This window comes from Oppia nitens, unplaced genomic scaffold (genome assembly GCF_028296485.1).
Source record: "Oppia nitens isolate AA-2021 unplaced genomic scaffold, nextdenovo-longstitch-racon4-pilon3 scaffold13_pilon_pilon_pilon, whole genome shotgun sequence".
Lineage (NCBI taxonomy): Eukaryota > Metazoa > Arthropoda > Arachnida > Sarcoptiformes > Oppiidae > Oppia > Oppia nitens.
The window spans coordinates 503,617-518,822 of record NW_026533192.1 but is presented as its reverse complement, the minus strand read 5'-3'; the positions used below and the strand labels follow the sequence as shown (position 1 = coordinate 518,822).

General features: G+C 25.1%; 3 protein-coding genes across 3 annotated transcripts; all 3 read right to left on the bottom strand.

The window, feature by feature from the left end:
* Positions 1 to 2,115: 2,115 nt before the first annotated feature.
* Positions 2,116 to 4,514, bottom strand: LOC128959563 (CUB and sushi domain-containing protein 1-like). Its single transcript, XM_054305558.1, has 7 exons — positions 4,458 to 4,514; positions 4,016 to 4,192; positions 3,322 to 3,513; positions 3,040 to 3,258; positions 2,602 to 2,964; positions 2,320 to 2,511; positions 2,116 to 2,255 (listed from the first exon to the last, which is right to left on the bottom strand). The coding sequence occupies exons 1-7, from the start codon at positions 4,510 to 4,512 to the stop codon at positions 2,116 to 2,118; spliced, it is 1,338 nt and encodes a 445-aa protein (XP_054161533.1). The 5' UTR covers positions 4,513 to 4,514.
* Positions 4,515 to 7,467: 2,953 nt separating this feature from the next.
* On the bottom strand, positions 7,468 to 8,596 carry LOC128957749 (pancreatic triacylglycerol lipase-like). Its single transcript, XM_054303565.1, has 2 exons — positions 8,005 to 8,596; positions 7,468 to 7,945 (listed from the first exon to the last, which is right to left on the bottom strand). The coding sequence occupies exons 1-2, from the start codon at positions 8,591 to 8,593 to the stop codon at positions 7,518 to 7,520; spliced, it is 1,017 nt and encodes a 338-aa protein (XP_054159540.1). The 5' UTR covers positions 8,594 to 8,596; the 3' UTR covers positions 7,468 to 7,517.
* Positions 8,597 to 13,734: 5,138 nt separating this feature from the next.
* On the bottom strand, positions 13,735 to 14,864 carry LOC128959541 (pancreatic lipase-related protein 2-like). Its single transcript, XM_054305520.1, has 2 exons — positions 14,223 to 14,864; positions 13,735 to 14,162 (listed from the first exon to the last, which is right to left on the bottom strand). The coding sequence occupies exons 1-2, from the start codon at positions 14,815 to 14,817 to the stop codon at positions 13,735 to 13,737; spliced, it is 1,023 nt and encodes a 340-aa protein (XP_054161495.1). The 5' UTR covers positions 14,818 to 14,864.
* Between the last annotated feature and the right edge of the window lie 342 nt (positions 14,865 to 15,206).

Below are 15,206 nucleotides of genomic sequence, written 5' to 3'. Positions count from 1 at the left end.
ATAATAAAGATAATATTATATATTATAAAATTAATATTTTWAWAAAAAATTATTAAAAGTTAAATGTTTTATTTTTAACATATATTTTTTGATAACTTAATTTATATGTTTATCAATTGTAAATTAAATAATCTAATATTGATATATAAATATTTAATTAGATATTTCAGTAGAACATCTTAAGGCATAAATTCAATAATTTTTTTATAAATTAATATTAATAATAATTAAGATGTTTATTCATATAGTGGCCAATAAACTATATAATAATATAACAATGAATACTAAATAATGATTGCATATACTGTAGTTAAATACTGGGCGTTTGACATTTATAACATTGTATACATTATATATATGATAATATTGTATTATATGGTATATTATATTTATATTGTTGTTAGAAAGGATGGCTTTTAACGTGTCGTTGCTTTCATACAAATGTCAAATCTTAGGTTAACTAATAAAAGAAAAAAAATTGAAACAATTGTTTAATAAAAACTGCGTGTTCTTTGTCTACAAAAAATTGTATTTTATAATAAAATTATTGTCATAAAATATTTTATTATAACTAAGATATTGATATCATTTAATTTATAAAATATTAAATTAGTTAAATTATTATATAACTAATATTTCTATTTATAATWCTCTATAAACTGTTATCTAATATTATTAATTCTAAATTAAATATGAGTTTAAATACTATTTTATAGTAAAATATTATCAATAAAAAGATAATATATTYGTTTGGAAATTATTRTGAAATATTAACTTATTTCACACATAATAATMATTTTTAATGTAATATGAGTTTATCATTTATATGTCAAATATATATCAAAATCTTTGCTAAAAATAGTCTCAAAAATATAATTATAAATATATAATATCATATTTATTWTATAATTTTAAAAAATAATTTATACAATATTAATTAGACATAATTCAAACAAAAGTTAAACTTAAAAATATTTAATTATTTATATACAGTAAATAATAAGTTATATATAATAGTATAGATATATATTTAGTAAATAAATTATAGAAATATTTTTATATTTAAAAWCTTTAAAATAGTTTTGTAAATATATTAAGGATTAATAGTATAAATATGTGTGACATCAGGATTAGAGCCGKTAGTAGTAGTTGTTGTCATACGAGTCAATGTATTGGTTAGCGCCGGGTGTCCGACAAAAATCATATTGTCTTTTAACAAGTGGTGTGTGTTTGACAAGTCTAGTGATGAAACTCTAATAGTTTCCAAATGATTAGTCATTACAGGGATGTGACTGAAGCCCAATACTTCGGAATTGGTATTGTCTGTTGAAGTTTTGGATGACCGGCTATTGTGTCCACCGRACCGTTATCATTGACTACACCAGCATTGTTACTATTGTTACTATTGCTACTATTACTACTACCACTGTTACAACTATTATAAGCAATGGTATCRTTAGTCTCGGAAATAGTACTGTAGTGACCAAAGTCTTTCAGATATTTCTGTTCTCGTAACAGACGGTCCTTATGTTTTTGRATTAAATCAATTTTGGCGTAAAGTCCTATTGGTGGCTGTTTTTGCGCTGATGTGGACGGTTGGGTCAATGGACAGGTGTTTTGTTGACTTTGTTTCTTTTCATTAATAACKGCCAACTCGGCTGCAATCAGTGCCGCTCTTCGTATCTTTTCTTCTGTTTCTTCTAATAATAACAAATATTTAGAAATTATTTGTTTTATACAAATTTATCTGWCTTTTTGAAAATGACAGCAAAAAARYCATACCTGTMATAGGATTGGATGAAAAGTTGGCGATCTCTTCGTAAACGTTTTCCAATTTATTTGACATAGATTTGGCCGACGATTGAGTGGTCGCACCGACAATGRCCTGAGATTTGACTGACGAATTGGCCTGAACTCTGAAAGGCTTGCGAAACGGTATGTTTGTTGACCGAAGCGCCTCAATGGCCCACGAGGTTCGGCCGCTGCAGTTCAATGATGGCKGTCTTGTTGACCATTTTAGTTGCAATATATTTCTATACAATATATTATTATTATTTTTATTATAATTTTATTATTAAGTTATGTTTTTTATAAAAATAAATATATTTACTAATTCTACCTTTTAAATAGCAGTGTAATAAGTATTAGTAGTATCAATAGGACGACCACTATTACCGAACTTAATATAATAGATATACTAATATCCGATTTTTTGTCGACCATTTTATCGGATAGAGTAGCCGTATAAAAGTTAACTGTCAATTAAAAAATTATAATTAGATTTTCTAGTATTTTTGGTTTGAAATGTCTTTTGAATACCTCTATCATAAATACATGTAGATTCGAGTCCAGTCCACGAGCCGTCATCCGCGCACCGTATGATTAGACTCAACCGTTTGCCATTAAAGCACATRAGTTCGGCCATWGMTGTGAATCTGGTCGACCCGTTTAACAGTTTGAAACGACCGCCTAAATAATCACTGTTATCGTTAGGCAGACCACAATCAACAGCTTTAATATGAGACAATAAAATTAGTTATTTTTTAAAAATAATAATATTTTATTTCATTGAAAAACATATTTAACTAAAATAACACTTACGATGACATTCGGGTTGTTGGCCAGTCCAGGTACCGTTTTCTTCACAATATTGTGTGTCATTTCCACCCACCAAACTATATCCCGGTGCGCACGAGTAGAATATTTTGCTGCCCAGTGCCGGAATCTCATTGTTGGCCTGACCAACAATCCTAAARTGACCATTTTCAACTGCCAATGGYCGCGAACAATGTATTGGTCTACATATAGGCTGACTCTCAGTCCACTGTCCACTCTTCATACAAGTTCTTATTTTTGATCCGTCCAGTCTATAGCCAGGATGACAGTCATATGTAACTGTATGTCCAGGTGTGTCGTGAGTATACGAGTTGGCCGGCTCTTCTGGTTGTCCACATTCATAGTAATCTATTGACAAATAATTTAGTTGACAATTGTTTTATAAAAATAAAATATTATTTGTTATAATTTTTTAGATCAAACCTTTGAGAACAAASACCTCGACTTCGCAAAGACCGAAATACTCTAAATTATGTGAATTGTCTTCAATGTGTAACAATGAACCGGTTATGCCTTTGATGTTACCGCAGCCCAAAATCATGGCCTGAGATGAGAAGATTCCCCGAAATGAGGCGCACTTATGGTATTTAGTGACCGAATCTTTTACTTCAATCACATAAATAGTGAAGTGATGTTCTGAACCTTTATTTATGTGCAAATAAATCAATAAAAATCTAGTTATTATTTTTTATAGTAATAACTAACTGGCAAACGGAACAGTTATGGACACCGATAGGACAGTCTGTGTAAAACCCATATCCATTCGCCACCACCGAGGCTTACGGCGGTTACTGTAAAAACAAGTCTTTTTGTTGCCATCATTGGCCAAATCGGGCGGATATTGGGAAAGGGATTCCGATGAGGACGTGTAGTGCGATAATGAAGATAATGTTGTATCTGTTGTTTATGTAATTGATATTTAATTTTTAAATATAAGATTATTTAAAATTATTGTCAATGATATTACAAATAATATAATATTTATTAATTTTGTGCACAACTTTATAAATATGTAAATTCAGTTATTTTAGTTTTATTTATAAAATTAYATTAATATCGGTACAAATAAATGATTACAGATATAATTAACAAAAGTACTATATTTTAACTGAAAAATATTTTAAAATAAGAATAACTGTAATAATAATAAAAATAATAACTATTTTTTTATAAAATTATATTCTAAAATAAATATCTAAAATTATTTCAAGCAAATAATTTTGATAACATATCATTTAATTATAATTAACTCTTAAATGTTTACAAAATAAGTTTACGGATCAAAARCATTTGTTTGATAGTTTAATATAATAGTAGTGTTTAACAGTATTTTAAAAATGCTAATTACTTTTATAATTATATATAAAATTAAAAAAAATATTTGTAAACATTTATTTACCGCAAACTGGTATATTTCCTGTCCACGTGCCATTAGGAAGACATCTCCTAACTATTGTGCCAATCATGTAATAGCCGCTATTGCACGTGTATGTCACTGATTCGCCCTCATTATAGCTGTGACCCTCTTGTATGACACGACCGTATGCCGGCCGACCGGGAAGTCCACACTGTATGGCTAATAATAATTAAATATTTATWTATAKTTTTAAATAGTTTTATTTGTATTTTTATATAAAATATGAATAAAATCTCAATTAWTCTATTGTGTTATYATTATTTAGTATGCAAATATGCTAATAAAAAWWTATAAAAATGTTTGTTAAATAAAGTAATAAATAATATTACTAACAYTACAATAAAATGTTATATAGTTAATAAATATAACAAATAAAAGCACTGTATTTTAAAATATATGTAAAAATTAATAACTACTGGCTTACCATTGATAACACATATCGATGACAATGACACCACAAAACACAAYAACAAATACATTGCAATAACTTTTTTTTAAATGTAGAACTCGTTTRCATCAATCAKTAACTAATTTTTGGGACAATAATGTTAAAAATAAAAACTATTTTATTATTATTTATATAATAATTGACAAAAATTAGTGTTTTGCATAATAATTACAAWAGTGTTTTCACTATTTATTTTGCATAAAATTATGAAAAATATTGTAAATATTTAATTTATATATAATCAAAACAATTAATAAACATAAATATTAAATAATTTATTTAGTTTAATATAGCACTTGTATTATTTGTATTAATAAACAGTATTTTCTTAAAATCAAATAAATTAATTTTTATAAAAACTAATCGCTTTAAAGTTAGAAACAATATTAAAAGTATAWAATAATTTTGTAAGTGTTTAAAGTTATGAAAAWTATTTATAATATGATAAATAGAATCTTATATTGTATTACAAGTTTCTATTTTTAGAGTCCTATAAATGATAAATGGCATACATTTTTATATAATATTATAAATACCTGTTTTATAAGTCCTACAAACTAATGAATACAATGTTTCTTGTGATGGCATTATAGTTGAAAAAAATATGTGATATTAAATGTTATATAAAAAACACTTAATTTATTTATTAAATGAGATTATAATATGATATAAACTTTTTTTCATATCACATCACTGTAGCAAATGTGTTTAACATTAACATCAATTGATGCGTTAAATTTTAAATATAAAAATAATTTTTAGTCACATTTTGWATCATTAAACAAATATTGTATATATAGTATGCATATTATTCGCATATCATATTTCATTATCCAATGCACATCAATACTTATCAAAAATTACAAAAATTAAGACATACAGCACTAAAAATGGGTATTTTTAATTCAAAATTAATAAATTATACAATAGTTGTAACACTTTTATATGTAAATAAAATAAATAAATATAGTATACACATTATATTTCAAAATAAATATAAAGTTTAAACATTACACTAACACAAATACACTATTTTTTTGCTTAACTTTTTAGTCTATTAGACTAAAAGCACAGTTAGMTATTAATGCATTTGTTTATGAGGTTGTGAACGGATGGAGTGAACATACAGTGTATAATACAGATGTTTCTATCGGAAGCCAACCTATTGAGGGCCAGTTGTGTTGTGAATCATCTAACTTATGCGTACAATCACTGCATAGTTATGGACTAATAAGATGCCAATTCATAGGACAGGAGGAAAGGCTGTGGTCTTCAAGTAGTTGTTTAGCTTCTGTACGATTGTGAAGCAACTCATATACACCGGGAAGTGCGGTCAACCGTTTACTTTATGCTCCTTCACTCACACTCACCCACTCTATTCATAACAATTCAATAGCTGGAGAAGCACAGGTAGGAAATGCATTATGATTTCAGGCACTATTGTCAATGAGTGGCACAAACAGTTGTGTATATGTTTAGCAGCACTGGAGGTATTACTGGTGTCATGAATAGACAGAAGGTTTGACTCTAAAATCGCCACAAAATTGTTTATAATATTTGATTTTATAATATTAGAGATTTTCTTGTGTCTTATTGAGAGAAAGTAAAAACTTTTGTATATTAAAAAACACAATAATTTTTGTTTATAATTATCTACACTTTTTTACTATACTTTTTGCGCTCAAAAGATAAGTTATTATATTTGTAGTATTATTATTCAAAAAATGTTTGAAACAATTACTACCATTGAAATATTATATTAGATATAAAATATATGTCTATTGTTACACATTATATTTGAATATAAATAATGCTTTTAAATATAAACTATTAATGTTTTAACAATTTATTTGCATAACAATTATTTTAGTGACTGTGTGTCATAAATATTATCAAAAAAGATACTTTAGATTCAAATCTAAATAGCTTACTATTATTACTAGTAAATAACCACAAAAACTGCATAATTAACAATACATTAGTTACGCAATATTTTAGTTTTTATGATTTTAAAAATAATTAAGTTAATAACTGTTTTAACACCTATTTTGAACTACATATCTAATACTGTACACAAAATGATTCAATTGTTATAAATTATGATKAAGTATAATAAATAGTAAACATAGACKCATAGTATTTGTCAATAGTATTAAATCAATTAATGACTTTTTAGTTATGCYTAATTTAAATCATATATATTATCGGGATTAAAAAATRACAAAATCGGGATATAAATCGGGAAATTAAATTTTGTTTTTTCTTATAGTACTAATAATAAATAGTTTATGTCACAAAATYGGTTATATTTATAATTTATTTTAAGTTTTTAATTGATTAAATGATTATAAAATGCATTTAGTTTTTATTTATAAACTATACTTTTTAGTAAACTACAATTGTAAACAAAAAATACATTAATTAATTCAAGTATTACAGTAAATATTTTTACAATACATACAAAACTAAAGTTTTTCTTCTGATACTTATCTTCTCATTCATTGAGTTAATATTGTATTAGTTGTATCGCTAATATTGTAATCAATATATATTTAAGTGTTATATCAATCAATATTTAGCGAATTTCGGGAAAAACACACTTAAATAGTGTTTTTCGGGATTTTGTCAAAAAACACCAAAAATTGGTTTTAATTTMATTCAAAATGGTTGCCATATTTCTATAAATATTAAATTCCAGACAATTTAATAAATAATAAAGTTTCGGGAATTCCCGAAGAAACATAGMTTTAGTTATAATTYAATAGATATAAKYAAACATAAATACTAATTGCTGGTCAACTTAATGGTTAAGTTAACTTAATTATTAATAAAGAAAAAATAATCAAATATTAGGCCACAAACTATTGTTTTTTTTAAAATTGTAATTTAATTAAATAATATTTAATTATACTGTAGTAATAATGATAATAAAATGTATATTTAATAAGTCAAAAAAGCATAAATAAAGTAACAAAAATATTTTGCATTAAAAAATCCTCATTAAATTTACAATCAATTAATCAAATTTACATTTAATTAGTTTTCACAAAACGGTTCGTCTTTAGATACTTGAAGATAGTGTACTCCACGACCAGGTTTTGTAATACTATAGAAACCCATACGAGAATCACCCCTTTTATTACATTTCTTGTGAATGAATTCCTCCCAATTGGGGCACTTGTATGCCGTACACTGGTATTGATCAGCATTGCTAAGCGAGGAGTCGTAATATAGTATAGCCGAGAGATGATTACACCATATATCTGATTGATCTTTACATCGGGGCTGATGTTTACCATTATGTGGATAGAAGTCGATGTGTCCAATGGGTTGAGTGAAACCAAACTCACCCTTTTTCGTATCTTTGCCGGCACTCGTGTGAATAACATCAACAAAATCTGCGTCATCTTTGGTTAGATGAGAACCGGGAAAGCCTTCAAAAAATGGTTGTGCCGGATCGAGGCCTAWTAGACAAAAAAACACATATAATTTTTTCTATACAGACATTAATACAACTACTAACCRGAAATGCGACCATAAGTCCACTGGTATTTTGATTTTGAGTTTTTGCCGGCAAATCCCGAGATTTGTGCCCCTAAACTAAAACCAATCAAATGGACATTTTTCGGTTCAAGTCCTAGTGATTTGATTAGACTATTAACAAAGTAAGTCACTTGATGTCCGACTAGTTGAGTATTGGCTGCCGCCTGTGGGAAATTGGGCGGTTGGGCACCATTTCCCCAGTCAACTATGATTACTGTACCAATTTGTCCGTATTTGAGAAGTGAATCTTTAAGATGAACCAATTCTTTTGTTTTACCCGTATTGTTATAGCCATGAATGACAAAAACCAGAGGTTTTTCAATATTAATAATATCCTGATCTTCCGATAAATCCGGAGTTACCTCCTGTTCCTCTTCAGGTGATTCGGATGTATAGGCTATGAATTTAATGTCGATTTTGTCGCGAGATTCAGGCAATAATTTTGTTTGTTTTAAAGGACCGGTTGTAGTAAAGCATCCGATGTCATCATAACATACTTTCGTTGAATTAATTATATTAATCAATGTTATACTAAATAATATTGTTATAATAATTTTCGGTGACAACATTTTCATAGATATTTTAGTATTTGTGATGTGTATCAATACAATCACAATTATTAAGTAAAATTTTTATAATTATTATATCAAGTTTTATAGTAATTTTATTCAACAAAAACAACAAAAAAATAAGTAATATATCATTTTAATTGCTTAATTAATTTGCTAACATTTGTTTTACTAATATAAGTTAATATACTGTATAATATAATAGACAATTCGAAAATATTTCATAATTATTAATGATATTTATTTTATTTTTAAGTATTAATATAATATTGAAACGGTTGAATATTACGGATAAAGTGACAGTATTTGGTCAATGAGTGGCTAACACTTCAGAAACGATATCCTGGTGTTTATGGTTAAGGTGTCGTTGAGTAACAACTATTTGGTCAGGAGATGACAGGTGTTGTGACGGCTATTATTGACAACCGTATTGTGCAATACCAACGGTGTAGTGCCTAATGTTTTATTTATGTTTATTATATGTTTAGATACTTACGATAGTCTACTATGCATTAAAATTGTGTTAAATATTAATATAAATATATAAAGTATTAATATATAAACTCATATTTGATTATTTATTCAAGTCGTTAATGTATTTTCCTTGAAAAGTTAATTATTATTTATTTTATCAATATTTATACTATACTTAAAGCATATAAACAACAAAGAGATTTTTAATTTTATTTTTTACATATATTTAAATTACACTTTTAAATTATAAAATTATATTTTAATCATTTTATTAATTCATCAAAATTGTATTTTCTATGAAAATGTTCACTATTTATTGATAAAAAAATGTGGTTATACATACTAAGCGTAAAATGTTTAAACATGAATTTAATTAAACATTAAAAGTTTAAATAACAATAGGTTTTCCGTTTCAATATAATATAATAAAATACTATATTATGATTATTATATTGCATAAAATGATTTCTATACAATAGTAAAGCAATCAATTATTAAATGCTTGTGATTAACGTTAAACAGATTTTAAAAATTTATTTTCATTTACTTAATAATTAGTACTAAATAAAAGATAGTAAAATTGACACTGGATTTATAAAATTAATTACACTATAATAAAATTTATGCTTTAATTAAATGATTAATAATATTTTACATTAAAAAACGAGATAATGTAAACAATATTAAAATTAAATATAATATATACTAGATTGTTTTTTAATAATAACAGCAAATTCAAGTAATTTAATTTAAACAAATAATATAAAAATTAGTTTTTAATATAGTTTTTTAGTATTTAGTAAATTTTGGACAAATATTTTATATAGTTTATTAATAAAACTAAAATTTAGTTTATAATATTAAAATTACTTTTTATATATATTACTTAATTTTTTATTGTTATAAAAAATTAAGTTAATAGTTATATAAATAAATTTTGTGCTAAATATATAGTTTTTTAATTTAACTTTTTTAATTTAATTTTATATTATTGTATATTTAATCAAAAAGATTTTTTAATCAAAATAAAAAACAATTTTAAATCTAAACTGAACTAAAATTAGAAAATAATTAATTATTGTAACTCAATATATAAAAATAAAATGAATTTACTATAATCTAAAAAACAAATTTAATTTATTAATTAATTAATACTAATAAATAATTTTATTATATATTTTTTTAAACATTCAAATTAAAATAAATAAATACATACTATTACTTAAATTAAAATTTTAAATACTATAAAAATATATTTTAAATAATTATATTGTTTAATTAACTACCACTATTTTTTCTAGTATAACTTATATTATAGTCTCAAAAGTGTTTCATAATTATTAATGATGACTTATTATAATTTTTAGCAATAATAGATATAATCAATATCAAAACATGAATCATATATTTTAGTAAAAATTAAAATAAAAATCATTGATAATTATGAAACACTTAATATGTGAAACTATCCAATACAAGTATATTATTTACAATATTAACTTATATTCATAAACCAAGTATTAGCAAATTAAATAAGCAATTAAGATTACATATTACTAATTTTATAGCTTTATTAATAAAATAATTTAGATAAAACTTTTTTATAATAATTTTATAGATTTTAGTTTATAATTTGTAGTTGTAATTATGCAGATCATAAAAATTGTAATATCTATGAAAAAATCTTTAAAATTATTATAAAACCAGTTGAAAATGCTAGAAAGCATTATCGAAAACAAATTTGAATTTTATGAATTTATCCAAATACTCGATAAAAACCCCACTTATGAATTAATAACATTATAGTGGGGTAAAATTCAGAGTAGGAGCTGTGTATACCCCCTCTATTGGATTTAGTTTAACTAAAACTACACACTGTGTATGTTATACACTCTATAATATACAGTACATTATAACATATACATGTATATATAGAAAGCAAGCAATAGTAGTCAAGTAATAGTAAATTAGTGTTACCTAACGTTACCTAACCTGGTGTACGCCCCGCAACCTAACCTAAATTTTAATGGTATTACACCATAATTAATAATTTCTAAATAATTACTTATATACACAATCAATAAACTATTAAGTGCTTATTATTGACCAATTAGTGTTTTCACTTAACTGTATGCTATACTGTGGTTGTACTGTATATTTGTATCAATGTGTAGCTTTAGTAGTGCTAAAACATTAGTTACGTTGTAATCTAATAGAGGGTGCAATCACAGCTCCTACTTTAAATTATATCCTTATAGTGAATAAAAATAATATATACTGTATATATGAAATATTAATTGTTTAAACTGTATATATTTATCTCAATAACTAACTCAATATTAGCACTACTGTATTGATCTCATCTATCATCTGAAAAGTCCGCTAAAGACCTATTGTGTCATCTCTATAGTTAAATATCGGATGACTCTCTCTCTCTCTTTCTCTCTTTCTCTCTCTCTCTCTCTCTCTCTCTCTCTTTCTCTCTCTCGTTCTCTCTTTTTTTCTTTCTTTCTTTCTTTCTTTCTTTCTCTCTCTCTCTCTCTCTCTCTCTCTCTCTCTCTCTCTCTCTCTCTCTCTCTCTCTCTCTCTCTCTCTCTCTGTACACCTTATAGTTTAACTAAATCATTATTGTCTTAATTGATTCAAATTAAACCACTCAAACCATAACAACTATGTGTATTCACACAATCCCTATCTACACACTTTTTAAGAAATAAAAAATTATTATAGTTTTATATAATTTTAATTTTTAGAAATAATATATTAAAATATAAAGTATAGAATACATGACTCTTTATGAAATGATTATTTAATAAAAAATATTTGTAATATATGTAAAGTATAAGTGCTTTATACTTAAATAACTTTATTTAGTATAACTAAATTTTAACCAAAACACTAATTTAATTATTGAATTATTATAAGTCATAGCACTGACCATAAATGTCATGCCTTGATATGCCTGTGCTTAACGACTGCAACTATTAAACTAATATTGTATTAAAAAATTCAGATTAAATAAAATAATTAAATGACTAATAATTTTTACATTTTTAAAAACTAAACAAATTACAATAACCAATATTAAAGTTAAATATAATTTATCGTTTTATAATAACTGATAAATATTTTAAACATAAATAATATTAAATATTAGTTTTTATGTATTTTTTATTATTTAGTAACCATTTTGAAGGACAAATATTTTTGCAGCTTTTGAATAAAATTTTTAAAAGTTTATAAAATTTAAATGATTTAAATTAAATATCACCTAATTTTTTGTTATAGTAATAAAAATATAGTATTTGTCAATATAACAAAATTTTGTGCTTCAATATACAGTATAGTATTTTTTGTATTAATTTTCTACTAATATTATTGTATTTTTTATCAAATTAATTTCAACTTCAAATAAATAATTTTCAATTTAAACTGAACTAAAACTGGCAAATATTGTAACTAAATATAAAAAAATAAAATAACAAACACATCAAAGATTTAGATTTTAATATAATTTTATTAATTAATAAATGTTTATAAAAATATTGTTGTAAATATGCAAATAAATAAATAAATACTATTAACCAAATTAAAATTGAAACTAAACTACTATATAAAAATTATACTGTTTAATTAGCTATCACTACTGCAAATCATTATAATTTTTAATTTGCCAACACTTGTTTACATCGTATAACTTATATTTTAAAAAGTTAATATACAGTACATTATAAAGTAAAAGAGTAGTAAGTGTTTCATAATTATTAATGATGACTTTTTTTTAATTTTTAGCAATAATATATGATTATAAAATAAAGCAATAAAATATTGCATAAAATAAATGAATTTCTCAATTATTTTGTAAAAAAATATTTTTTATTATATGATATACAATATCATTGTATAATCAATTAATTATTAAATGCTTTCGATAAACTGACTTTTTCAAAAAATTTTAAAAACTCAAACTAGTATTGAATAAATGATAATCAATAAAGTTGATAAATAAATTAGAAAATTAATATTTTTTAGAAAATTAAAGCTTAAATTTTTGAACCTAGCAATGTTTATAATTTTTAAAACAAAATCACGTAAATCAAGTTGCAAACATGAAACAGTAAATACTGTAAACAATATTAAATTAAAATATATACTGGATCGTTTTTAAAATAACTGAAAATTCTAAACAATTAAATTAAAACATATAATATATTTGTATTTATTCACTTATTTATTATTCGGTAAGCAGTTTGAAGGACAAATATTTTGAAAAGTTTTTGAATAATAGTTTTAAAATAATTTTAATTAAATATAACTTAATTTTTTGTTGCAATAATACTAAAAAATCTTATCATACAGTATAACTAAATTAGAGAGAGAGAGAGAGAGAGAGAGAGAGAGAGAGAGAGAGAGAGAGAGAGAGAGAGAGAGAGAGAGAGAGAGAGAGAGAGAGAGTTTAATAATAAAAATGGCCCCAACAATTTTTTTTTATAATATTTATTTTTATAATAGAGATTTTATTATGTCTTATTAAAAGAAAGTAAAAACTTTTCTATATTAATAAACATTATAATTTTGCTTATAATTATGCAAAAATGTGCTATAATAATATGAATTTTTTAATTATTTTTTATTACATAATCAAAATGTCATAATTTAATAGTAAATTAGTTTTTACAAAACGGATAATTTTGTGATACTTGAAGATAGTATACTCCACGACCAGGTTTTGTAATGCTGTAGAAACCCATACGCGAGGCATCCTTTTTATTGCATTTATTTTTGATGAGTTCATCCCAATTGTTGCACTTGTATGCCGTACACTGGCATTGATCAACACCGCTAAGCGATGCTTCGTAATAAAATATGGATGAGTAGTGATTACACGTGGGATCTAATTGTAGGGCACAGCGTGGCTGATGTTTACCATTGTTAGGATAAAAGTCAATGTCTCCAATCGGTCCAATAAAACCCAGTTCACCCACTGCCTCAAAATGGCCGGAACTCGTGTGAATAACATCAACAAATATAGCGTCATCTTTGGTTAGATGAGAACCGGGATAGCCTTCAAATTTTGGTTGTGCCGGATCGAGGCCTAGTAGTAAAAAACATATAATTGTCTCTATACAGACATACAATACATATTAATACTAACCAGAAATGCGACCGAAAGTCCAATTGTATTGTGATTTTGAGTATTTGGCGGCATATCCTGAGACGTGTGCACCCAAACTGAAACCAATCAGATGAACAGTTTGAGGGTCAAGTCCTCGTGACTTACGTAATGTTTCAACAAAGTAAGCCACTTGGCGTCCGACCACTTGAGTATTAGTGGCCGCTTTGTCGTATGTGATCAGTTCGGCCCCTTTTTCCCAGTCAACCATTACAACTGTTTCAATTTGACCGAAAAATTGAAGCGAGTCTTTAAGCTGAACCAATTCCTTAGACCTACCGCTGTTGCCATAGCCGTGAATAACAAAAACAATTGGTTTATCAACATTGATAACATTCAGACTGTCCAATGAATACGGATCGACCTCCAGTCCAACTTGTGGTGTCTGACTCGTGTAGGCATAGAATTTAGTGTTGATATAGTTAGGAGAGGCCGGCAATAATCCCGTTTGTTTCATAGGACCGTCTTTACTAAAGCATCCGATGTTGTCATAGCATACTTGCATTGAATTATTAATTAATGTTAAACTCGACAATATTGTTATAATAATTTTCGGGGACATTAACAACATTTTCATAATTATTATATATTTTTTAGTACAACTATTATTAACTAAGATCTTTAAAATTATTATAAAAAAGTTTTATCTAATGTTAATTTGTGAACACTTGTTTCACTTATATTAAGTTAATATAAATATAATAGATAGTTATAAAGTGTTTCATAATAATTATTATTAATGATATTTCTATAAATTGTTAGCAATAATACCAGCGTTGCAAAATATTTTCGATCTCAAGGGGGTATAGGGGAAGTAAAATGGCAAAAATATCGAAAAATCTTGGAGGGGGGTAATGAAGGCAATTAGAATGAAGGAATTAAACGACAATTTTTACCATATTTTAGTAAATTCCCAATAAACTTCCTAAAAATTTCCCATAAATTTTCCAAGAGAAAATATTCCTA